This window comes from Schistocerca piceifrons, chromosome 3 (assembly GCF_021461385.2).
Source record: "Schistocerca piceifrons isolate TAMUIC-IGC-003096 chromosome 3, iqSchPice1.1, whole genome shotgun sequence".
NCBI classification, from domain to species: Eukaryota; Metazoa; Arthropoda; class Insecta; order Orthoptera; family Acrididae; genus Schistocerca; species Schistocerca piceifrons.
The window spans coordinates 877,091,763-877,119,230 of record NC_060140.1 but is presented as its reverse complement, the minus strand read 5'-3'; the positions used below and the strand labels follow the sequence as shown (position 1 = coordinate 877,119,230).

General features: G+C 43.7%; 1 protein-coding gene across 1 annotated transcript in view; it reads right to left on the bottom strand.

The window, feature by feature from the left end:
* Positions 1-271: 271 nt before the first annotated feature.
* LOC124789704 overlaps positions 272-27,468 on the bottom strand; it is a 40,711-nt gene continuing 13,514 nt past the window's right edge. The window contains exons 2-4 of the mRNA XM_047257156.1: positions 9,706-9,933; positions 5,507-5,568; positions 272-664 (exon numbers count right to left, since the gene is read on the bottom strand). Coding sequence (XP_047113112.1) covers positions 422-664; positions 5,507-5,568; positions 9,706-9,933 — 533 coding nt within the window. The 3' untranslated portion in view covers positions 272-421. The remainder of the gene's footprint in view (positions 665-5,506; positions 5,569-9,705; positions 9,934-27,468) is intronic.

The following is a 27,468-nucleotide window of genomic DNA, read 5'->3' as shown; positions in this document are numbered from 1 at the left end:
CGATTCTCGATGCGGCACACATTTTTAATCTGCCAGGAAGTTTCAGTGAATATTTTGTTATGTATTTTCTGTAGTTTGAAATAAATTAAACTAAATAGTGTACAAGTAACAGAATTGACTGCTTCTGTGAACTACCCCGCTTTCTGAATATCAGTTATTAAAATAATAAAATTAAATCAGAGCCTCCCTGACAGAAGAGTAGTAGGATTGGTTACCCCAGGAGCTCATTTCTGTGCCGTATATAGTGTAAAAATCAATTTCTGTATCGAAGTTCAAGTTTTATCCTCATGTTTTATTAAAATGTTATTATAAGGTAATTCAAGCTCTTTTTGAGAGAAATGAAAATCACCAGTCCTTGCCCATTTTGGATCAGTACTGTGAACCGGCTGTGTTGGGGCAGTTGGCGGACAGCGGGCAGGAATCAGCGCCTGCTGCCGATGCGCTTGAAGGCCGACACGTCCTGCACGTCCGCGCCGGGGCCGACCCCGTCAGGACCGTGTCCGGCGCGCTGCTGTTGCTGCTGCAGCTGCAGCTGGTGCAGGCGCTCTCTGTGCAGCTCCTCAGTGTGCCGCATGCGCTGCTGGTGCAGCTCCTCTGCGTGGCGCAGCCGCTGTTCCGTCAGCGGGTCGACCGCGCCGCCGCTGACTCCCTCATGGGAGCAACCCTGTGCAACACAAGGCAGTGCTGACGACAAATTGCGTACAAAAGACCAATACTTTTTTTCTCATGTAGAAAAATTCATCCATTCAAAGAAATGTCTGTCTTATCGGTAGCTTCATATACCACTCGAGAGGCAGTGGGATGTAAATCCCTCATAAACTTTTTCAGTCTATAAAAAAAAAAAAAAAAAAAAAAAACTGAAAGAAAGTAATTTGCCAGTAGGTACAATTTGTGAGAAGTAACATTCGATGAGCATGCGGATAAGCTAGCAAAACAGGCGCTGAACATGCTATCTGCAACTCGTGGTCTCATCCAGAATGACATTTTCACTCTGCAGCGGAGTGTGCGCTGATATAAAACTTCCTGGCAGATTAAAACTGTGTGTCCGACCGAGACTCGAACTCGGGCAAGTGCTCTACCATCTGAGTTTCTCTAAAGTTTGGAAGGTAGGAGACGAGATACTGGCAGAGGTAAAGCTGTGAGGACGGTGCGTGAGTCGTGCTTAGGTAGCTCAGATGGTAGAGCACTTGCCCGCGAAAGGCAAAAGTCCCGAGTTCGGGTCTCAGTCCGGCACACAGTTTTAATCTGCCTCGTGGTCTTATGATTACCGTCGCTGCATCTAGATCGTAAAGTCGCGGGTTTGATTCCCGGTCGGGTCGACGATTTTCTTCACTCGAGGCTCAACGTTTGTGTTGTCACCGTTTCGTCTCATATTTATCACAATGAGGCACAATTTGTTGAAGTGGGATCAAATAGAAAGACGTGCACCAGACGGCCAAACAACCCTTAGATGGGATCTTCCAGTCCGTGCGATACGATCATTTCATTTCACCGAACATGCTACGAACACACGTTTTCAAATTATCAAGAACTGAAATTAATAGTATTGTTAAAAACGAGCTTTGAAGGATGGGAAAGCAGGAGGAATCCATCTAAAATTATGAGAGGCAAAACTTATGTAGAAGTACAGGCAGATATTCTCCTTAAACTTTCGTTTCTTTCGTTCAAAGCAAACAGAAGACAAATAACATCGCCAATAAGCATGAGAGTCAAACACATCTAATCAATATACAGGATGTTTATAAATGAATATCGGGGTTTTAACGCTTTATAATAGTTATTACATTATTATAAATGATATGTCAAATGATAGGGCAACTCGAACAGTTTTACCAAGAACCTTATAAATGTTCAATGTGAGCACCATTTGTCACACGGCACACATGAAGTCTATAGCCGAGTTCTTCCCAAACTGGATAGGCCGCAAGGGGCCCAATGACAGGGCTTGCTTAGCATGGCCTCCACGTTCACCCGACCTAACGCCATCCGATTTTCTCCTTTGGGGCTTCATCAAGGATCGTGTGTACGTGCCTCCGCTACCAGCAGACCTTCATGAATTAAGAAACCGGATTGAAGCAGCTGTTGCTACAATCTCTGAAGACACACTTACCAACGTTTGGAAAGAACTCGGCTATAGACTTGATGTGTGCCGCGTGACAAAGGTGCTCACATTGAACATTTATAAGGTTATTGGCAAAACTGTTTGAGTTGCTCTTTCATTTAACATATCATTTATAACTGTAAGTTTAATATAATAAATATAATGAAGCGTTAAAACCTCGATATTCATTTATAAACATCCTGTATTTTCTAGTTAGTCGTATCGAATTAAAATTATTGAGTGCCTATCCTGTGCGTGCGATGGAACGTCCGTTGGAGATTTGAATCACGTGTTTCTCTCTTGCAGGCAGTACGACAGTCATCGAAGAGAATTATTGACCCATTTGGTAAAATCTAACCAACAACTAGCTACTGCTGTCGACTATTTGCTATTGAATGAAAATAAAATATTAGCTAAGTTTTTATGTGAATGTATTTATTGAAACACAACTGTCATATAAGCGCAAAAAGAAAAATGTTCTAATATACTTGTACCGTACTATGTAATAATATGCACAATGCGCGACACAGATATTAGGTTACTTTTTCGAAACCCCTTAATTGTCTCCCGTAGTAACGCAGAAGTTTGAAAATTGACTTAAAGATGCCTACAATCTTTCTCTGCAATGGTGCAAAAGCATGGCGCCCTGCGAAGTCATGCTCGGGCTCGTGATACTTTAGACCGCAGGGCTTCGACAAATGCGAAAAATCGGCCAGAAGTTCTTGTGAGGTGTAAGGTGTCACAGTCGCACCAGAATTCACCACAATTCTGCCGAACGCCACCGTCGACGTGTCACACGATGGGAGGTTCGTCGAACTCCCTCTTGCTCTCACCCACATTTCACCCCTTCTTTTGACATCTCTGCGATGGAGATCAGAATGACGACGCCCAGCGTTGAAATCACGCCGTTTTCTTGTGGATGGCAGAGGAAATCATTTCAGGCACACTGTCGCTCAGTATCGACACGAAAAGGCGTCAGGGGGTGGCATAAATGGCGTCATTCCAACCACCCTTTCCCTTGGGCCATTGATTCCCACAGATTTCGCAGGAGGAAAATAAATGTGAGCGTGATTGGGAGCAGCAAAGGATGTTTATCCTTTTTCAGCTGTCCTGTTTCGCGATCTCTTGTGGTGTGATCACAAGGAGTTCCGATATTGACACATACGTGAATAAAACAGCAACGGGTCCGTCCAAGACTCCCAGTTCAGCAATTAGTGCCACCCACGGACCTTTGTTGAGCACTTTAAAAATGTACCTGGTGCAGCAACCATTTCGACACGCTGAAGCTTAGTGACGCTTTGTCGTTGAACAGGCCCGTGTTGACCGCAGACTAAATCTAAGGGGTAACGCCAGGGATAGCATGGGGAACAAAAATAAAATTCATTTTTAATATGTGGTATATGATCGACTGTTTGAGAAATAAGTCGTCAACAGACATGAATGTGTTATAATTTGAAGCTATATGAGTTTACTACGATCGGCCGTAACTGCCGTACTACGTATGTAAAAGTCAATGAATCTTTTAAGAAGAGTTTTGTCACAGATAAGTGTCCAGAATTCCAATTTCACCAGCGGCACCATCTTGTTGCACCATAATCATTAGCTCAAGCTCCATTCAAGTCGTCAAAAGTTTAGAGTTTGAAAGCTAGATTTATTCAGCCAGGTAAAGTTGAAGCACGGAGACGAACACAAACAATAAGAAATGAACAATGGACGCCAACATGAGGACAGGCTACATTACTGAGACATGACAGCTTTTGACAGACGGAAAATGACCCATATGTCAACAAGTACTTGTTTCCGGACACATGATTAAAGGACTTTTTTCCCTACATTCGTTAAGTTCTACCTCTTGTATGAATATGGGACGCCTATTTTAAAAATGCACTGTATGCTTCTTATATGTAACACTAGTTAACACCGGGGGTCATTAGCAGTTTCTGCAGCTTTTTAGACACATATTAGCTTCCTTGATTACAACTAATACTGTCATTACCATCTTTTCAGTGGGAAATGGTAAAATGAACCATTATTAACGGAAATTAGTAAGAGAATACCTTGAATGTTGGTCCAACTACTGGATGCTGAATGCAGTGCACTTGGATTCAGCAAGCAAGCGCTCTGCAGTGCGATCACCGTGTAGCATATAGAGAGGCTGGACAAAAATATGGAAACACGAAAAACCATCGTATTACCATGCTTAATACGGTGTAGGATACCATTTGGCATTAATGCACCAGAATGGATAAACACGGGTTCTTAATGGTTTTCGAGGGAATCTTATTCCTTTCTTGCTCCAAAATATTGGCAAGTTCAGGTAACGACAATGAAAGTGGATAGCAATCAAGCACACTTCTCTCCAAAATAGACCACGAAAGCTCAATAACGTTAAGATCTGGTGGCTGTGGTAGTCAGGGTAGGTGCAACAGTTCATCCTCGCACTCACAAAGACGGTCCTGGACTATGCCAGCTGTGTGGACAGGGGCCCTGTAGTCATGGAACACAGTGCCACCACTGGAAGCAAACGTAGAATCACGGGACGGACCTGATCAGCCAAATTGGTCACATAATTCTTGGCAGTAATGCGACCTTACAGAGTGCCAATGGAGCCCATGGAACACCACGATGTGGCTCCCCAAATCATCACTGAACCCCCGCCATGCTTCACTTTTGGGACATAAACTTGACCAGAAATTGGAAACGGTGTGAAACAAGACTCAGCCTGCCAAATGACTTTCTTCCGTCGATCCATAGTCCAGGTTTTATGGCGCTGGCACTAAGTTTTCCTGTAATGGTTGTTTGCATCACTGATGAGCGGTTTTGGGATTCCAACTCGCCCTGAAATTCCCTGCTTATGGAGCTCCCCTCGTGTTGTTTTATAGCTGACAGGTTCGCATGTGTGGCATTCAGTTGGGGAGAGACCTTTGTAGCTGTCGTTCTCTTACTTCTCGTCACAGTGCTCGTCAATGATCGCCTGTCACGATTAGTCAACACACACTTCCGTCCGCGTTCTGAGTTAGCGGATAACGTTTTTCCGCTTTTCCTGTATGCGGTACAAGTGTTTGATGTGGTGCCTCTTGAAACTACAAACACTGCGGCTCGCTTGGTTACGGACGCACCCGCCACACGAGCATCAAGAATTTTCCATCGTTCGCATTCCCTCAGCTCCGAGTCAGTGCACTCACGACTACACAAAATACTGTTCTGAACACGACTGCCACTGGCAGAAGGTGCCGTTCGTGGTCAGATACATTACTGCAACCTGCAGACTTGGTTGGCATTCATGTCTGAGCATCCATACCTCAAGACGCTTCCATATTTTTGTCCAAACCTCATAGAGTGTGTAGAATATAGTGTAGTGTATAGCATAGTGTAGTGTAGTTGCTCAGCAGACAATGTACATACCTGGGGGCAGTGCTGGGATGAGCCCAACGGAGGAGATGCTGGCGCGTTTTTGTCCACCAGCTCTGTGTACAAAAGATGTACCTATTACGGCGTTGCAGACTCAGGCACATTGCAAGTTATCCAAGCAATAAATACAAATAACTTACTCGTTCTATTATGTTACTACGTTTCACAACCTGTCGGCCACAAAACAATAAATGGTAAGGTTTAAATCCCAAATTTTGTCTGTATGTTAATACCTAAAATCCTGGCACTATTGTATGACTTTCTTTAAAGTAAAAGGCCAAATAGTCGGTTTATAATTACTGTAAGCCTCATCGAACACACACTTCGCTGCAGAATGGAAGCTCTATTTCGAGAGAGTCGTTGCGATTTGGTAACCGGGCAAACCACATTGTGTTGAAAGGTTATTGATAGTCTCAAGCGGGAAGCATTTTGCGGAAGCAAGTCAGTCAAAATCTCTGGTTATTGCAAACGGAGTCGTTCGAGTTATTCTTTTGAAGTTGATGGCGGCTTAGGAGAAAGTGCGATCCATCTAAATCTACATGGATACTTTGCAAATCACATTTAAGAGCGTGGCAGAGGGTTCATCGAACCACCTTCACAATTCTCTATTATTCCAATCTCGTATAGCGCGCGGAAAGAATGAACACCTATATCTTTCCGTACGAGCTCTGATTTCCCTTATTTTGTCGTGGTGATCGTTCCTCCCTATGTAGGTCGGTGTCAACAAAATATTTTCGTATTCGGAGGAGAAAGTTGGTGATTGGAATTTTGTGAGAAGATTCCGTCGCATCAAAACCGCCTTTCTTTTAATGATGTCCAGACCAAATCCTTTATCATTTCTGTGACACTCTCTCTCATATTTTCCGATAATACAAAACGTGCTGCCTTTCTTTGAACTTTTTCGATGCACTCCGTCAGTCCTATCTGGTAAGGATCCCACACCGCGCAGCAGTATTCTAAAAGAGGACGGACAAGAGTAGTCTTAGTAGGTCCGTTTACATTTTCTAAGTGTCCTGACAATAAAACGTAGTCAGTTCGTCGACTGATCAGACTTTGACATCAGGCTATGTAGGCTGAGGGCTTTCCAAAATTAGCCTGACATTTAGTAACAAGAAAATGTTTTTTAGCGTTATTTGAGGTGCGTCTACCTTATACAGTCCATTGACGTCCCAGGCAGAGTGCGGATAAGCAATTCGTTGGCACCGTACATTTTCTGTAGAGTGATTGCGAAATTGCTTCCTTTTATTTAGCCCTCTGCTATGCACGCCTCCGTAACTAAGTTTGCTAACGCATGCCAATACTGTTGTATTCCACCCGAAGGTTCCCGGCTGCCATTGTCATGCTGCTTTAACACATCGTACGTAGTGTTAGTCAAATGTTAAAAACATATGACATACTGCCCATGCATCTGAGTCCCAGCAATGTGTAATTTGACGTACTGTCCTCAAAGATGTACGCTTGAATATTTGACGGATTTTGAATTCCGAAATTTAAACTGCTAAGATACGAAATCTGACAGGGCACCATTAAATTGTGGCAAAACATTTTGAAAATTTAAACAAAAATCTTGTGTTGTAGTAACGACGTGCAGTTTTCTGCCATACTCATACATACTGGTACAAAAATATAGGCCTAAGTTAAATCTAGCATTCTCTGACAAGTTTAACACATATATTTTTAAGAAAATTAAAGTAACTAATGTAAAAATGCATTTCATGCATATAAACATTTTTATTTATAATATACAAAAGTGAACACCTATTAAAAGTAATACATCATTTTGTAATCAATATCACTGGCTTGTATTGACAGCTCTGGCACTACACTGACGCGTATAATCGGTAATTAGTAGGTCTTGTTATTTTTTACATGGTATAAATAACCTGCGTACGGGAGCTGCCACATTAGGGAAACTACCAGCACTTATCATACAAATCTCGCAATAATGCCATAAGGCTCCGAAACACTGAAGTTACTGATAGAATAATGATTCTGCTGTAAAACGCAAAAAACTATCCTCTGGACGATATCCACCATAGGATGTGTTTCCTCAGATTGTTCAATTGTGTGTGAGTTCCTAGGACCAAACTGCTGAGGTCATCGGTCCCTAGAGTTACACACTACTTAAACTAACTTAAGCTAAAAACAGCACACACACCCATGCCCGAGGGAGCACTCGAACCTCCGGCAGGAGAAGCCGCACAGTCCGTTACCTGGGGCCTCAATCCGCGCGTCCACTCCGCGCGGCATATTGGTTAACTGGTAACTACACAGGTATGGGTTTGTGACAAACGTAACTACAATATGTGGGTGAGGCCCGAGATTCCCAACCCCGCCATACTTACTTACACAATCAGTAAAGGTACGCTGACATATCATAATATTAAATTTGCAATTAAAAAAAACAGCATGTGGCGGTAACAATGATGGAAAGTGGATTATCTGACACGTGTAATAACTGAGTGAAGCACACGTCTCACTCCCACGGGGAAAAAAAGGGCAACCAAGGAAACTGCGTAGAAGCTGTGCTGACATAAGTTCGATACTTACTATTTGGATTAACTGCTTCAGAGTGGCAAACCATTCCCGATTACATACTTGCATTGTGCAAAGAGTGCAGAGGTACTAAATTGTGTGTTGCGCCTAGAAGCTCTATTGACGAAGTGTCTAACTACAGTGAGCTGTATGCACACGCTACTTCCCATTGTATGACGTACAACGGCTCCGATACGACTGTTAGGGGGGGGGGGGGAAGGGGGGAGGAAGACCTGGTGATGTGGAGTATTTCTGACATTTTGGAAGACGACTTGTAAGTACCAATCAAAAGGTTACAGTTGCAATCCTGTAGAAAATCTGGGTGATAACGATTTTTAAATCATTTTCTCGAAAGAAAAACACCTGACTACACTATGTTTTTTCCTTTTCTTGAGAGCTCGTTTTGCGAAAAGAACAACTGCTTAAACGCTTCCGCAAGTTGTCGCAACGAGAAGTTTCGTGAATAATACTTAATTTGCGAGGCACATGTTCGAAAACTTGTCAAACTCTTTCAACATTTTGAATATTGCCGCTACGTAAGGCCGCAGTACTGCGAGCGAACTGTAAAGAATCGCTCTGTGCTTAACCACTAACCTGCCTTTCTTATGAGATAATCAACGTTAGCTAATAAGCTCCGCACGCTCAAGACAACACACAACACAAGCCTCTCATGTAGGGAAGTGTGTGTGTGTGTGGGGGGGGGGGGGGTGTCGAGTAGAATTCACACTACTCTTCGCTGTCGTGACGTCACTAATGGCTTTTCGATTATTGCATTTTGCGAGCGTGTGTGGACGACTTATGTGTAAGCTGCGTGCATTTTGATTACTCATTTCCTTTGTAATGTGTGTGCCACAGTGTGCCATTTCAAATCAATGGCGCAATAAAAATGTATCACAAACTTGCAGTAACGGCATAAGAATTGAAGAAATATTAGGATAGCAAAGACATGACATATCGGTCGCGCGAATAAGCTGTTGCATAGTGGGTACTGTCGTGGTTTATGAAGTGGAAGGATATGGGTTCGCATCCTATTCCGCGCTAATTTTTTTCATCTGTTGTTAACACAATCTGGGACTTGGTTACGAGTGTAGTACAAGTGTCTTCTGCAGTGTTTGATGTTTTTAACATTTCCGTCTGATTAGACAACCAAGGCTGAAACAAATATTCGGGTGTTTATTTCTGATTATGTGGTGTGTGTGGTTAGGCAGGAATCTAAGATGACAGGCTTACAGTGGTGCCAGTGAAACGACAGGCAATATAATTCGTATTCTTCCTTGTCATAAATGCTTAGCTGTTTATTTCCGTATATGTGACGATTTCGGAATGTGTGGTTAGACAGGAACCTAAGAAGGCCGTTTAAATTGCTGCGAGTGAAACGATGAGCAGTAAAACTCATAATCTTCCTTGTCACAAATTTTTCACATGTTGCGCAACCACAAACACATCCCTTAAAGAGTTCTCGCTGCAACTCTGGTTTCTCCTGTCACTAACACATCCAAGAATGCCAGCTCGAAGCTACAGCGATCGAGAAATCTAAAGCTTCGTTTCTGGTTGCCCTGACAGCGCCACTACGACACGATTACGTCAGTTCCTGTAAAAAGCAGCGTGAAACGTACTCGACCACCCGAAGGGCATGTGGAAGTAGCAGTGGCACCAACCTGTGACCGTGAAGGTGCCGCCGTCCCTGCGGAATCCCAGACCGCCGTGCTTAACGTAGAGCCAGTAGTTGATGCGGTCGCCGGGTCGGAGCGCCGTCTTGTGGTCCTCGAAGACCCAGCGGCCGTCGCGCGGTCGCAACACGTCGGCGGACAACTGTCCAGCTTCCAGGTCGCGCATCTCCTTGTTGATGTTGGCGTGCACCGCGAACAGCTCCACGCCAGGCTCGTCTGCAAGAGAGAGGGCCCCGTGTCAGTCAGCAGTAAGCTACACGGCCGACAGCATACACCGACGGTTGAAACACTTTTGTCGACGATAATGGCTTCTTCTGGTGGCTTTCTCGTCTGATGAATTCTAATATGCTAAACAAACAAACTGCATCGCGCACAATTTATTTTTGCAATTAGTACTGAATATTTAAAAACAATGCGCTTCTAGTGATTTAAAAGACGTACAAGGGCGTTTGAAAAGTCCGTGCAAAAATTAAAACTACTACATGTTTGGAGTAAACCTTTTTTTATTTTTCGACATAGTCTCCTTTTAAACTTATACGCTTCGTCCAACGCTGTTCTAATGTGTTGATCCCTTCGGAATAATAGGAACTGTCTGCAAAATAGCTGTTAGTTGCTGCATTCACCTCCTCGTTTGAATAAAATCTTTGTCCCGCCAGCCATTTCTTCAAATTGGAGAACAAATAGTAGTCCGAGGGAGCCAATTCTGGAGAACACGGGGGATGTGAAACGAGTTGGAATCCTATTTCCATTAATTTTGCGACTACAACTGCTGAGGTGTGTGGTGGTGCACTGTCATGATGGAAAAGGACTTTTCTGCGGTCAAATCGCCGGCGTTTTTCTTGCAGCTCGGTTTTCAAACGGCCCAATAACAATGAATAATATGCATTTGTAATATTTTCAGCCCTTTTCCAGATAGTCGATGAGGATTATCCCTTGTGAATCCCAAAAGACAGTCGTCATAACCTTTCCGGCCGAAGGACTGGTCTTCGCCTTTTTTGGTGCAGATTCTCCCCTGGTAACCCAATGTTTAGGTTGTTGTTTGGTCTCAGGAGTATAGTAATGTATCCATGTTTCATCCACAGTGACGAAACGATGCTTAAAGTCCTGCGGATTCTTCCTGAACAGCTGCAAACCATCCTTGCAACACTTCAAACGATTCCGTTTTTGGTCAAGCGTGAGAAATCGCGGAACTCATCTTGCGGATAGCATTCTCATGTCCAAATGTTTATACAAAATATTATGTACCCGTTCATTCGAGATGCCCACAGCACTAGCAATTTCACGCAGCTTAACTCTTCTGTCATCCATCACCATATCATGGATTTTATCAATGATCTCTGCAGTCGTAACCTCCACAGGGCGTCCAGAACGTTCAGCATCACTTGTGCCCATATGGCCACTCCGAAAATTTTGAAACCACTTATAAACTGTTCTAATCGAAGATGCAGAGTCACCGTAATGTTTATCAAGCTTCTCTTTGGTCTCCTGATGTGGTTTGCTTTCCATAAAGTATTGTTTAATCATCACACGAAATTCTTCTTCGTCCATTTTTGACAATCACTCGACTTCCTTGATTCACAAGAATACCAAACACAAAGAAATAGACCAGCAGGGCTGAAACCTGGTGTGCGTTCTTTCCAAAGACGCCACTAACTCGTACTTTACTGTCAAATATTAGCTTGGTGCATACGTTCGTAGTGTTTTAGTTTTGCGTGTTGGTATTCCGGCTGCTATGTTTATTTATCGATTGGCATTTTTTTTATTTGTAGTTCACTGTTGCTGTCTAATATTACATTCTGTCATTTCGTCACGTCATTTTATTACTTGTAGTTCACTGTTGCTGTTTGAGTTTACACATTGTCATTTTGTCATTTGGAGATAGTGAGTGGAGCTGTGGACGCTGGAAAATGGAGTGCCAAATGGAGAAATCGTAACATTCCCGACATATTCTTATGTTTGAGTTCAATAGCGGGGTGACGGCAGGGTAGGCGGCCATGTATGGGGACAATGTCAGTGTACAGAGCATAGCAAAGAAAATGGTTTTCTGGTTTTGAGGAAAATCGTTTTGACATTAGTAAATCTCCACGTTCAGGAAGCCCTTCCGGGTTTGATGAAGATCGTTAAAACGCATTAATCCACGGCAGTTTATCCGAGAACTAGCGAATATGATAAACTGTGATCATTACACCATCGTCTGACATTTGTATGCAATGGAAAAGGTTCAAAAATCGGGTGTATGGGTACCGCGTGCTCTAAGTCAAACTCACAAAAATCAGCGGATGGACATATGTCTGTCTCTGCTTGCACGTTATCAACGGGCTCGTGAACAACACCAACCATTCCTATCCTCTATCGTTACTGGTGCTGAACACTCTACTAGGAACTTCCTTGTCGGATGAAAACGTTCTCTGAACCTAGCTCGACGAGTTCTTCGCCTGAAAACCATGTGACTTCTGCAGTCGCAGAGTCGAAAAGTTACCCCAGCATTGACAGACAAACAGTGAAGGTGAAGATTTTTTTTCTGGGCATCAGTCTTCTGACTGGTTTGATGCGGCCCGCCACGAATTCCTCTCCTGTGCCAACCTCTTCATCTCAGAGTAGCACTTGCAACCTACGTCCTCAATTATTTGCTGGATGTAGTCCAACCTCTGTCTTCCTCTACAGTTTTTTTCCCTTCACAGCTCCCTCTAGTACCAAGAAAATCATTCCCTCATGTCTTAGCAGATGTCCTATCCCTTCTCCTTGTCAGTGTTTTCCACATATCCCTTTCCTCTCCGATTCTGCGGAGAACCTCCTCATTCCTTACCTTATCAGTCCACCTAATTTTCAACATTCGTCTGTAGCACCATATCGCTAATGCTTCGATTCTCTTCTGTTCCGGTTTCCCCACAGTCCGTGTTTCATTACCATACGATGCTTTACTCAAGACTTACACTCTCAGAAATTTCTTCCTCAAATTAAGACCGATATGTGATATTAGTAGACCTCTCTTGGCCAGGAACGCCCTTTTTGCCATTGCTAGCCTGCTTGTGATGTCCTCCTTGCTCCGTCTGTCATTGGTTATTTTACTGCCTAGGTAGCAGAATTCCTTAACTTCATCTACTTCGTGACCATCAATCCTGATGTTAAGTTCCTCGCTGTTCTCATTTCTACTACTTCTCATTTCCTTCGTCTTTCTTCGATTTACTCTCAACCCATACTCTGTACTCATTAGACTGTTCATTCCGTTCAGATCATGTAATTCTTCTTAACTTTCACTCAGGATAGCAATGTCATCAGCGAATCGTTTCATTGATATCCTTCCACTTTGAATTTTAATTCCACTCCTGAGCCCTTCTTTTATTTCCATCATTGCTTCCTCGATATTCGGACTGAACAGCGGGAGCGAAAGGCTACATCCTTGTCTTACACTCTTTTTAATACGAGCACTTAGTCATCCACTTTTATTATTCCTCTTGGCTGTTGTACATATTGTATATGACCCGTCTCTCCCTATAGCTTACCCCTACTTTTCTCAGAATTTCGAACATCTTGCACCATTTTACATTGTCGAACGCTTTTTCCAGGTCGACAAATCCTACGAACATGTCTTGATTTTTCTTTAGTCTTGCATGCATTATTAACCGCAACATCAGAATTGCCTCTCTCGTGCCTTTACCTTTCCTATTATTGATAACTAAAGTTATGTTGTGTCTGTTCTGTTTATTAAACTTATGGTAAAACGCTACGAACTTATGCACCAACCCAAGATAATAACGTGGTACCAAACATCAACTTGCAACTGTTTGAAAATGGCGAAGTAATTACAACCAGAGAAAGAAACTAAACTGTACACTCAAACCCAGAGGACCATGCAATGCCGACCTGCTGTTATCCTCTGCCATGTGGCATAATTCGGCTGTGGCACAGAGGAGCAAAGAGTTAGCAAACCGCTCTCCTAGTCGCCGTCGGCTTTCCAGACCTGGGAACAGCTTCTTCTCTTTCAAGTAGCTACTCACCTGGCACCACAGTGCTGAATTCACCCCGTTACAGTCCTCCTACCACCGACACCTTTTCAACAGTACCGAGACTGAACCTAGGTCCTCCACACGGCCGTCAGATGCACTTACCACTCGGTTACAGAGGGGGACAAGTTGTCAGAAAAATTCCAAGACATGTTTTTTATTTCTGACTTTGCAATACTAAAAAGGAACAAATGCTATTTTTATGTTAACTAGTAAGTGGGCGTCCTTGAAATGGCCTTCGCCGCATTTCTGCACAAACTCACCAGGTGGCAGGGCTGTTTGGGTACTTGGCGCATTAGTAGCGGCGACACAGTAGAGTCTGATTGCAAGCAAAGAGTGAACATTGAGTTCTGCGTTAACCTCGGGAAAACCCTTAGTGAAACATGGAAAATGATTAAGCAAGCATACGCAGGCGAGGAACTTTCAAGAATTCGTGTTTTCGAGTGGCGCAAAAGGTTTCGTGAAGGCAGAGATTCAGTACAGGACGATCCCAGAGATGATCATTCGTCTACAGCACATACTGATCCAAACGTGGAGTGTGTAAGGCAGCTATTGGAAGAAGACCGTCATGTAACTGTGCGTGCGATATCAGAAGAACTCAATTTGAATCGTGATGTGTGTCATCAGATTTTACGTGAAGATTTAGGGAAACGGAAACTTCATGCAAAACTCGTCCCTCCCGCAGTAATAGACGAACAGAATGAGGAAAATGGCTCTGAGCACTATGGGACTTAACTTCTGAGGTCATCAGTCCCCTAGAACTTAGAACTACTTAAACCTAACTAACCTAAGGACATCACACACATCCATGCCCGAGGCAGGATTCGAACCTGCGACCGTAGTGGTCGCGCGGTTCCAGACTGTAGCGCCTAGAACCGCTCGGCCGCCCCGAATGAGTAAATATGAAGAATTTCTGCTGAACAACTCTGTGGAGCCAGACGTGATCCCTCATTTCTGCCAAAGATTATTGCTGGGAATGAAAGTTGGAGTCAGTAGTATGACCCTCACCAGAGTTGAAAAAAGTCAGACAACAACTTTCGAGAACAAAGAATGTTGACCGCATTCTTTGAAAGTAAAGGCTTAGTTCACCATGAGTATTTTCCTCCAGGTCAAACAGCGAACCAAAATCTTTACATCGAAGTACTGAAACGTTTGCGACAAGCAACGCGACGTCGCCGCCCTGATTTGTGGCATTCTCAGGACTACTTCTCACTGCTCGACGATGCAAGACCCCCATACTGCTTTATCTGTTACCGAATATCTGGCTAGACATTCTGTTGTTGCCATCCCACATCCGCAATTTTACCCGACCTCTCGCCTTGCGAATTTTTCCTGTATCCGCGAGTGAAAAGGCTACTGAAAGGAAAGCTTCATAAAGATATCGGAGAATCCAATGGGCTGAGACAAAGTAGTTTCCCAGCATCGCAGTTGAAAATTTCCCTCCTTCCTTCCATGACCTCCAGAAACGTTGGCAACTGTGTGAAAATAGTCAAGGAAACTACTTCGATAGGAGCTTCATTACTTGGTAGGTGCAATTTCCTGTTTTTTTAAATTTTTTTAATTTGTCATTCAACTTTTATGACAAGCGGAGTAAAACAGAATCGGAAAATGATTTACAAAACCGAGTCCGAGAACTGTATTTAATAAGAGAAGCATAAAATTTTCAATTATAGGGGCTGATTCTTATTAACGTTTAAAAACCTCCGAACCGATATAAATAACGCTGAGACATGTCGTTTAATACAAGGCACATGGGGTTGGAAATGTGGGAAATATCCCAAAACTGGATGATAAATGTCGAAAACGTGACATCACCAAATGACATACCCCGTCAAACGTCGTCTTTCGCACCTGATCTTTCCAACGCCAATGAAGTATTCATGTCGGTGTAGCGCTCGGCTCAGGTGCGCAGGTGAGCGTGGAGCTCAGGTTCGAGTCTTACGTCTAGCAGGCAATATTTTTTTCATTGCCTTAGACAATTCTATATTTACATTGACATAAGATATCTAATTTTATTTGCCGGTCTCGCGGTTTCCTCCGGGTTATTGCAAAGTACAGTACAACAAAAACCAACCACACTGAGTCACAAATAAATGAGCGTAAGCTTCCGAATTGCGTCGTTACCAGTAAATGACCAATGTTTTCTTTACTTTCAAAGAAATGCAATGTAAGAAAAGCTTTTACTTGGCTATAGTGAGGACAATAATTTTGTAACGTCTACGTTTACAACGGATCACATTGCACCTTTTACAGAAGGTGTTCGAAATTTGCACCGTTTGATCGAATGCAAGTACTGCATCGCTCAGTCATACCTTCACTTCCATGCCCAACCACTGCACGTGCGGCGAGGTACCTCATCTGGTGACGTCACATGTTCAACATTTCTCATCCATTTTTGGGTTTTTTCCGATATTTGTGACCATTTGAGTCTTATATTAAATTATATGTCTCAGCGTCATCTACATCGCTTCGGTGTTTTTAAACGTTAATAAGAATCGCCCTGTGTGGATAAAAAAAACTACAGGGAAGCAGATGACAGGAGAAGATACTTAATAGGAAGCACATAGCGAAGATGTGAGTTTTTTTAAAATTCCTTGATTTTAGACACTTCCCATGACATTGACTCCAAAATTAAATCGTTCTCTAGTTTAAGCTGTAGGACACGTTCTGAGGCAGCAAGGGATCACCAGTTTAGTATTGAAGGGCAGCGTGGAGGGTAAAAATCGTAGAGAGAGACCAAGAGATGAGTACACAAAGCAGATTCAGAAGGTGTAGGGTGCAGTAGTTACTTGGAAATGAAGAAGCTTACACAGGATAGAGTAGTATGAAGAGCTGCACCAAACCAGTCTCTGGACTGAAGACCACAATAACAACTACGGTTTAAGCGGCACAATTGCAATATTGACTCAACGATAACACTGTACAAAAACGGTAATCTCTGCAATCTTTTACAGAGCAATGTGTTGGATCCTCAAAGAATCAAAGTATTCACTCTGCAAAGTTGTGTGCACTGCTTTGAACGTTCTCATTGTGAAAACAATCCCCTACATTGTTGCTAAGACATATCTCCATAGCATCCTTTCTTCCAGGAGTGTTAGTCCAGCAAGGTATGTAGGGGAGCTTATGTGAAGTTTCTGAAGTAGAAGTAAAGTTTTCAGGGCAGTTCCCGGTTCGTATCCCTACCCAGAAATCAGTTTCAATCTGTCAAGAAGTCTCGTTCCTGGAGACTGATAGGTTCTTATAGAGATCTTTACCATTCTCGTCCACCCTCTTAGCTGAGTGGTCTCCATGGTGGTTTGCCGTGTGGAGGTACCGGTTTCAGTTCCCGATATTGCCAGATATTTTTCCTTGATGGAAGGACTGGAACGGGGTTCACTGAGCCTCACGATGCCAACTGAAGAGCTACTTCAATGAGAAAAAGCGGCTCCAACGTCTGCAAATCCCGTAACGGCTTAGAGAGCGGTATGCTGAGCCCACACTTCTCCATACCGCATCCAAATGACGCATTGGCTGATGTTGATAAGGGAGTCGGTCTGTCCTAATTGGTCCTTCTGAGGCCAGAGCGGCGGAGCTTTAACATTCTCGCTATCCGGGCAGTGAAGTCAGGACCATCTGTTCTTTGGGACACGTAGCGTTCCACCTTCACGCCCCAGGATTGTCGCTCTAGCTTGCCCAGAGTTTATGTTAACAGAAGACTTATGGTCCTGAAGAGCTTTCAGCTCAGAAACCCCGGCATCACCAGTCATGTACCAACCCATTACCAGCTGGGCTCCTGAGAGGAATAAGATAGTCAGAACAGGCAATATTAATCTTCTGCTATTTTTCATCGGCCAGGGTATACATACATAATAATGGAAATAATAATTATCAGCCGCCCCGTGGTTCCGAGTATACGTTAAACTGTAGGCCCCACAAACGCATTTCAAAATCATCCAAGTATTTTTCCTCCCTTTCTTGATTGTCCATGACCCACAGCCATATAATACTATTGTCGAGACGAAACACTTGGTGACTCTGTTTCTTAGGCTGTTGGAATTATATTTGCCGTCAACAAACCTTCCAACTTTTTGAAAGCTCTTTTACGCATAGATATTCTACGTCTTACTTTCTCAACACAGCTGCCATTTTCTGTTATGGCAACAGGCGAACAAAACAACAAATATCTTTCAAATTACTGAGGGAAAAAAAATAAAGAACAATTCAAATATAGTAATTTGTTCTGGTTATACGATGGCTTGCATTACGTGAGAATTAAACAATACACGGATGATTACGTAAGTTGTTTCTTTCCCTAATGTGATAAGAGTGATGATACAGGTGGGAAATTAGTGTTTCAATTTGCACAGTCTTTTGCAGAAGTCACTTGCTGACAGGCTTGCCACTTGGCCGCAAGGAAAACGTGACGTGACTGCTACGGTCGCATGTTCGAATCCTGCCTCGGGCATGGATGTGTGTGATGTCCTTAGCTTAGTTAGGTTTAACTAGTTCTAAGTTCTAGGGGACTGATGACCTCAGAAGTTAAGTCCCATAGTGCTCAGAGCCATTTGAACCATTTTTTTGAAATCGTGACTTACAACACCTGCACTTGAGTCTCGCAAACAAGTGAAGAGCCTCTGACGCCTATTCCGTGGTGGCCGAGTAGGAAGTTGCCGTGACAGTGGCACCTCTCTGTGGTGTCCACCCCATGCCCAATCCATAAACCACAAAATTTCTTTGTTCTTTCTGGGAGGCGGAGCGCTCGCTCCCTCTGCCGCCATCTATAAGCATAAATCAGCGATATGAGACTCTAGACTCGTATCTGGGAGGATGACGATTGAAATTCCCGTCCAGCCATCTTTCCTGTGGTTTACCTAGATCTCTTAAGGCGAATACTGGGACGAAAGAGGACGATGGGTTGCCTTCTATAATTTCCACAGTCCGAGTTAACGACCCCGTCGACAGGACGTTAAAGTCTAATCATCCATCCATATTTTATACGTACTCGCCTTAAGTTTGGGTATGTATGGCTGCCTGTTGTGCATTCCTCTCTTTCCAAGGACGTCCGTATACCCATTTTGTCGGAGACTTTGGTACGATGCTATCCACGGAAATTTCATCAATGTCCGGTAGCGTTGTGCCTCAGTTGTAAGATAAACGTTGTTGTCCTCTCCAACTGCTCTGGTGTTACGTTGTGATAACAAACTGTTTTGTTTACACGGCAGTGTTGTGAAGATAGTCTACACCGTATGGTATTTCCCAACTTCCATATCGCACCAGATGTGAGCTATCAGAAAAGCAGTGGACCCTTTCGTAAGCACAAGCTTCCGGCACGGTTTCACGCAGAGAGGAAGCGGCGAAACCGCAGGGAGCCCAGCCTGCGGGTTGTGGGTGCCTCTTAGCGGCGTTACCTAACGCCGACCCTGCAGCCAGCCCGAGGCAGAAGACGCAGCGCGTGGTGACGGGCTAGGCGAGATGGACGCGTCTCCCGCCAGCCGCGGGGAATTCCGCCCATCGCGCCAAAGGTCAGGGCCACAGCTGGCGCCCACTCTGTGTACCTGTGCGTCCCCCTGGCACTCTCCATTTTCTCTCCCACTTCAGCATCTTTCTCAAAGTATCCATCAAGATAATGACCGGTAGCATCGGGAGTCGGCTTTGAGAAATGACTTACTCTTAAAATACAACGCGTCCCTCTTCTGTTTCGACAGGTAGTTCATCGCTATCTATTCTCCACAAACCAACGTACGGTGTGTAGCGGAGAACACTTTCGTAAACCTATCAGTCCATTTGACAGTTGTGAGCTGGGAATAATTACAGACGGTAAGCCACCGTATGGCCTATAACTACTCAAATTTTCTCATCATTTCGTTTTGTGAGATGTATATAGGAAGAAATGGAATGTTGCTCAACTATCCTTTGAAAGTACCCTCTCAGAATTTCAACAGTAAACTTCTTTGTGATGATTAAATCAAATGTGCTTTTCGTTCCCAAAGATCCACATTGAGGAGATCCACCAGGCAGTAGAACATGTCAGAGAATACACAGTACATTTTTCCAAAGAAGAAACATATTCTAATGTACCTTGCACAGATGGCTCTAAGCACTATGGGACTTAACATCTAAGGTCGTCAGTCCCCTAGACTTAGAACTACTTAAACCTAACTAACCTAAGGACATCACACACAGCCATAACCGAGGCAGGATTCGAGCCTGCGACCTTAGCAGCCGCGTGGTTCCCGACTGAAGCGCCTAGAACCGCTCGACCACAGCGGCCGTCTCTTCCACAGATCCTAAGTGTAATTATCCTCCTGTATGTGCAATGTTAAGAAATTTTTAACATGTTTTCATTTATGCTACGGTCGCAGGTTCGAATCCTACCTCAGGCATGGATGTGTGTGATGTCCTTCTGTTAGTTAGGTTTAAGTAGTTCTAAGTTCTAGGGGACTGATGACCTCAGCAGTTAAGTCCCATAGTGCTCAGAGCCATTTCAACCATTTTTTTCATTTAAAAAGTCTTAATGACACTGTACTTGATACACAACATGTAACACACATTCTGCAATGACGTCTTACGGTGTGAAGATGATTTTTAGCACGATCTAAACTGGTCATATTTCCTAAACTCGAGATCTAGACAAATAAATGTTAAATTTCATTTCGAAGGTATTAATAAACTTATCACAAAATATATTCATATCATAATTCTTAGGCTATTGCAACCATGCGTCACCGAATAGAAGAATCACTCTACAACGCTTAGTTGGTTAGTTTGCTTCATGTTTCATGGATCATTTGCACGATAAATCGTAATGACATGGAAAGAGTCGGTTTGTATTCACATCACGAATTAATTTGTCCACATGGCTACGTGCTGATCGTTTATAAGTTTTTATCCTTTTTATATTACCATTATTAAATATGCAGATCTGAGTTAGTGATTCCTTCCCAGCACCTTTTACACATTACGATGATCACATTACGGCACTGAATTTGTACCGAATTTAGATTGTACGCACTACTCGCGTTAACTGAAAATATTCGTAATATGTACACATCAAACGCTTTTGCTAAGAAATACAACAGAGTAGAAGGCGTTGACCAAAACTAAAGCCTTTAGACTTCTCTTAAACTGAACTTTGTAAGTAGTTAAAGCTTTTATGGATTTGCCAAATCATTGAAAATTTGTGTTCGTGGATAATGGACGCCTTTCAGGGACAAAGCATGTGACTTTTAATCTTTGTCAAATTTATTCTTATTTCTAATATTGGTTTAGAAAAAGAGATATATTTTAATGACAATTTAATTAAGGAATAAATATATTGGGAAGCAGTAGTTACTATAGAGTGTATAATAATTATATATAATAATTATGTGTTGTTTATGTTTATTCGAATCAGAGAGACTTATTATAGGTTAAGTGAACATTTTAGAGACTTAAGCCACAATATTCGGAAGCGGCAGCAGTCGAACAAGGAAAACCGCCACGTGTGTGACATTGGTCACGTTTCTGCTCAACGTGAGAAGGCCGATGATTAGCGGAGTTTGCGCAGCAGCAGTACTTCGACAGATCGGCGACCGAGCAGACGGGCAACGCTTCGAAGGAGAACAAAGACCAGCGCTGTTCGCACATCAGTGGTCAATGCTCCAGGAACTGTCAGCATGCTGAACTCACGTACGTGACGTATCTGGCGATGCGGAGGAGACGACAGGGCAATGCCCGACCACACCAGCACAGAGGTAAAACAATGGAAAGCCGACACATGAGTCACGTTTACGCCCAACGTGAGAAGCATAGATCAACGACAGAAGAGTCAGTCGCCGCCCTAGAAACTTTGCGACATTGGAAAAAACACCGAATAAATACCTCCGACAAACGGGTGTAAGGTGGTCCTTTGAGGAGGTCCTTCAAGGGGTGCTAGAAGACACGAAGAAACGTCGTCCGGATGGACAGACCGATGGTTAGTCAGCGGACGTCATACTTCGTTAAGACGACTTAGCCGCAACGCTGCTCGACAGAAGCAGAAGTCGATACCGCGCCAATAGGACAACGCAAAAGATGCCATCCCAGATGTTACCAGAAAGAAGTTCGAGTGGTACTTACCCAGGTGGCTGATGACGACGAAGGGGCTGCGGCCTCGCCATATGGGTGACCTGTGAGCCCAGAGGTTGATGAACTTCGCCAGAAGACGCCCAACCTGAGGGTCGCCGGTTCGATTCCGGGACGGATCACTCCTCGTCACGCCGTAGCCGCTTGTTACTAACGCAACGAGCAAAGACCACGCCGCTGCCGCAGTGAGTCACGGGCACAGTACTCAATGGAAGAATAAGCCACCAGCGCGCCGCAGCAGCACGAGCCGTCGCTGCATCGGCTGTTACCGGAGTCAGCACGCTGCGACTCCGCCGATCTGCCGCCGCGAGGAATTGAGCGAGTTAAAACACAATGTATTAATCTGTTTGTTTAAAGGGTCTTATGTTTCAGTACATGACTGTTAGTGAAACCACCAATGTTTCACTCACACCTCCCCTACTGAGCCGAGGAAAGAGTCCACTGTACCGCCCACAAAGTGTCGCTTCCTTCCCACCATTCCTGACAAAATAATGACCTTTGCTCCCCTCTGTCACTGACGCTCAATATCTACGAGGTGAATTCAAGTTCTAAGGCCTCCGATTTTTTTTCTAGTTAACTACTCACCCGAAATCGATGAAACTGGCGTTTCTTCTCGACGTAATCGCCCTGCAGACGTACACATTTTTCACAACGCTGACGCCATGATTCCACGGCAGCGGCGAAGGCTTCTTTAGGAGTCTGTTTTGACCACTGGAAAATCACTGAGGAAATAGCAGCATGGCTGGTGAATGTGCGGCCACGGAGAGTGTCTTTCATTGTTGGAAAAAGCCAAAAGTCACTAGGAGCCAGGTCAGGTGAGTAGGGAGCATGAGGAATCACTTCAAAGTTGTTATCACGAAGAAACCGTTGCGTAACGTTAGCTCGATGTGCGGGTGCGTTGTCTTGGTGAAACAGCACACGCGCAGCCCTTCCTGGACGTTTTTGTTGCAGTGCAGGAAGGAATTTGTTCTTCAAAACATTTTCGTAGGATGCACCTGTTACCGTAGTGCCCTTTGGAACGCAATGGGTAAGGATTACGCCCTCGCTGTCCCAGAACATGGACACCATCATTTTTTCAGCACTGGCGGTTACCCGAAATTTTTTTGGTGGCAGTGAATCTGTGTGCTTCCATTGAGCTGACTGGCGCTTTGTTTCTGGATTGAAAAATGGCATCCACGTCTCATCCATTGTCACAACCGACGAAAAGAAAGTCCCATTCATGCTGTCGTTGTGCGTCAACATTGCTTGGCAACATGCCACACGGGCAGCCATGTGGTCATCCGTCAGCATTCGTGGCACCCACCTGGATGACACTTTTCGCATTTTTAGGTCGTCATGCAGGATTGTGTGCACAGAACCCACGGAAATGACAACTTTGGAGGCGATCTGTTCAAGAGTCATTCGGCGATCCCCCAAAACAATTCTCTCCACTTTGTCGATCATGTTGTCAGACCGCCTTGTGCGAGCCCGAGGTTGTTTCGGTTTGTTGTCACACGATGTTCTGCCTTCATTAAACTGTCGCACCCAGGAACGCACTTTCGACACATCCATAACTCCATTACCACATGTCTCCTTCAACTGTCGATGAATTTCAATTGGTTTCACACCACGCAAATCCAGAAAACGAATGATTGCACGCTGTTCAAGTAAGAAAAACGTCGCCATTTTAAGTATTTAAAACAGTTCTCATTCTCGCCGTACAGTGCTGCCATCTCTGGGACGTATTGACAATGAACGCGGTCTCATTTTAAAACAATGCGCATGTTTCTATCTCTTTCCAGTCCAGAGAAAAAAAATCGGAGGCCTTAGAACTTGAATGCACCTCGTAGTGTCCCTGAACCACGACCGCTACCTTAGTATCCCTCGTTCCACAAACAGGCCTCTGTAGGACGTCCTTGTTTTCACACCGCAAATAATCCTTTTTACATGCCACGTTCCTGGACTCGGAAAACGTTGGCTTGGCTTCATGAATTACCCAAAAAAAAAAATCCTGTATGACATGATGGAATGAAATTAACCAAAGCATGCTACCTTTTTAATTTTTTTATCACCTTGTCTGACAACATTTGCACTGCAAATAGTGATCTGTTTACGGGTTTCAGAAGTTCTGTGGTATGTTCCTCTCGTTTGAATTTATTATCAAGCTGTAATCCCAAGAATCTAACACTGTCATCTTTTTGTATCTGCTCGCGTAATATGTTAGCCATATATAAGCACTGACGGGAAACTTGTTACGAGTCTACACTGCATATAGTGTTTTTTTTTTCAAAGTTTAGTGACAAAGAAATGGCTGCGAGCCATTTATTAATGTCCATGACAGTTGCATTAATCGATCTTTCTAGGGTTACACTCGATTTGATATTTTTTTGCAAATGTTTGTCTCTTTTGTAAACAAAACAAACTTGGCATCTGGCTATGTTACTGATGAAAGGATATTCACGTACACTATAAAAAGTAAAGGTCCTTAGATGAAACCTCGTGAGACGCCACATGTTGTTAATTACCAGTTGGATGATGCCTATTAGCTTAACTAACATCTCTTTCGTACTGACACAGGTGTTTCCTGTCGGAGATATAGTAGCCTTCTCAATAACGGAACCCGACAGGCAGGAGATTAAGAAGCCGAGTGTATGTTTCCTTTTCTAATGCACAACGCCTCTTTTGTGGCGTCTGTTAGTGACGATTGTTCGGCATCTCCGTAATGCTTCTGCCTCGACTAAACGATCTCGTGACCAACCGCGCTGCTCTTCACCAGACCTTCTCCATATATTCCATTAATCCGACATGGTAAGGGTCCCATACAGACGAGCAATACTCAACAGTCGGTCGAACAAGAGTTTCATAAGACTTTTTTTCCGTGGATGAATCACATTTCCTTAAGACTCTTCTACTGAGTCTCAGCTTGGCACCTACTTTTCTTGCTGCTAGCTTTGTGTGGCCGTTTCACTCGCTCCAGAAGCTTACTCGTAGCTATTTTATGGTAGTTGCTGATTCCAGTGCTTTATCACGAAAGTGTAACGGAACAATAGTGGAGCTCTTCGCCTATTTATGCACAATGCGTCACATTTATTTACGTTGAGAACCAGCTGCCTGTCCCTGCATCAATCGTTTTTTCGCTGCTGTCTTCTGGAGTTGCAACTTCCCGACGTCATCTGCCAGATCACTTACGAAGGTGTTTTGATAAGTCTGGTAAATGGAACTTTTTTGTTGCACTTTCATGGTTGGGTAAGCTTGATTATTCCAAGGACTTTCAACAATGTACACTGCACAGTTCATTATTGGCAGCCGCCGGAATTGCCAGAGTGTCGATTGTGATTGAAAATGGAGTTTTGTGCAGTTATTAAACATTTTCAATCGAAGGGTTGGATTACCACACAAATCAAAAAATAACTGGATGCAGTTCATGCGGACTCTACACCATCTTTGAAGGTGATTTACATTTGGATTAATGAATATAAATGCAGTTGGTCAGGTACCGAAGACGATCACGCTCCAGCCGACCACAAAGGAAACCATTGACAAAATCCATAATATGGTAATGCAAGACCGCCGAATAAAATTTCGTGAGTACTGAGACTGTAGACATTTCAACTGAGCGAGTGCATAATATCTTGCATGGAGAATTGTCCATGAAGTAGCTGCGTGCGAGGTGGATGCCGTGATTGCTCACAGTCGACCAAAAGCGCATCCAGCACATTTCAAATCAATGTCTGACGATCTTTAATCGTTGTCCACAAGACTTTTTGCTCCGATTTGTGACTGTTGATGAAACCCGAATCAATCATTACACACCAGAGACAAAGCCATGTTCAGAACAATGGACAAAATGCGGTGAAAGTGCACCAAAGAAGGAGAAGATAATTTCCTCAGTTGATAAGGGGATGGTCACTGTTTTCTGGGATTCCTATGGAATAATCCCCATAGATACTTGGAAAAAGCAGAACCGTAACTGGATCCTACTATGCTAGTATCGTATGAAACTTGCGTTGGCTGAAACGAGTCCAAAATTGGCACGCAAAAAATTGTTCCTTCACTAGGATAATACACAATCCCACACAGTAGGGATAACAATGGCGAAAGAGCATGAACTGGGCTTTGAACTAGTTGCTTATCTACCCTATTCATTAAACTTAGCCCCCAGTGACTTCTTTCTCTTGCCCAAATTGAAAATTTGGCTTGCTGGGAAGAAATTATCATCAAATGAGGAAGTGATAGCTGCAGTCAACGAGTATTTTACAGAGTTTTGCAGAACCTATTTTTTCGATGGAACGAAAAAGCTGGACGATCGCTGTACCAAGTTTATATCCCTCAGAGGCGACTATATTGAGAAGTAAGGTGAGTTGCTTATGAAACGAACATTTTTTCTTACTATTATTTGCCAGACTTATCAAACCAACTTCATATATATACAGGGTGTTAATAAATTACGAGGGTTGGAACTTTAATTGTGGCAACTATTTCTTTACAGCTCATACAAAATAGATACGTGATTCAAAGTTTTACTGACCTTCAAAGTAGTCACCAGCATTGTGTATAACCCGTTGCCAGTGATGTCGAAGTCATAGGATACTTTTAGCAGTGCCAGTTGTGTTGACAGTTTGAGCGGCGCGGTCTATTGCCCGACGAATTTGTAGCAGTTCTGAAGCGAATTCCGTGAAGTGTTTCCTTCAGTTTAGAAATCGAACTGAACTTACGAGGGCTTAAGTCAGGGGAGTGCAGTAGGTGGTATAGCACTTAGCAGCCCCATCAGTCAAAGAATCAGTAACTGATTGCACTGTACGTGCTTGAGCATTGTCCTGCAAAATGATGGTCAGGTCTTGCAGAAAGTGTCATCATTTCTGTCTCTAAGCTGGTTGTAGGCTGTATTCCAAAAATGAACAGCATAGAGGCTGAAGCGATGACACTTTCTGCACGACCGGACCATCATTTTGCAGGACAATGCTGATTTGTTTGACTGATGGGGCTGCTAAGTGCTATACCACCTACTGCACTCCCCTGACTTAAGCCCTCGTGAGTTCAACTCGACTACTAAACTAAAGGAAACACTTCACGCCATTCGCTTCAGAACTGCTACAAATTCGTCGGGCAATAGACCGCGCCGCTCGAACTGTCAACACAACTGGCACTGCTAACAAGGGAACCTCCCCATCGCACCCCCCTCAGATATAGTTATAAGTTGGCAAAGTGGATAGGCCTTGAAAAACTGAACAAAGATCAATCGAGAAAACAGGAAGAAGTTATGTGCAACTATGAAAAAATTAGCAAAGTATACAAACTGAGTAGTCCATGAGCAACATAGGCAACATTAAGGAAAGTGTAAGCTCAGGAACGCCGTGGTCCCGTGGTTAGCGTGAGCAGCTGCGGAACGAGAGGTCCTTGGTTCAAGTCTTCCCTCGAGTGAAAAGTTTTAATTTTTTATTTTCAGACAATTATTATCCGTCCGTCCGATGCGAGGTAACTGCGCCGTAATATGCGGACGCTACACCTAAACAAGCAAACCTAAATCGGGCAAAGTAGAAGAATCTTTTTACCCATTCGCCAACTGTACAAGTTAGGTGGGTCAACAACATATTCCTGTCATGAGATGCACATGCCGTCACCAGTGTCGTATAGAATATATCAGACGTGTTTTACTGTGGGGGAATCGGTTGACCTATGACCTTGC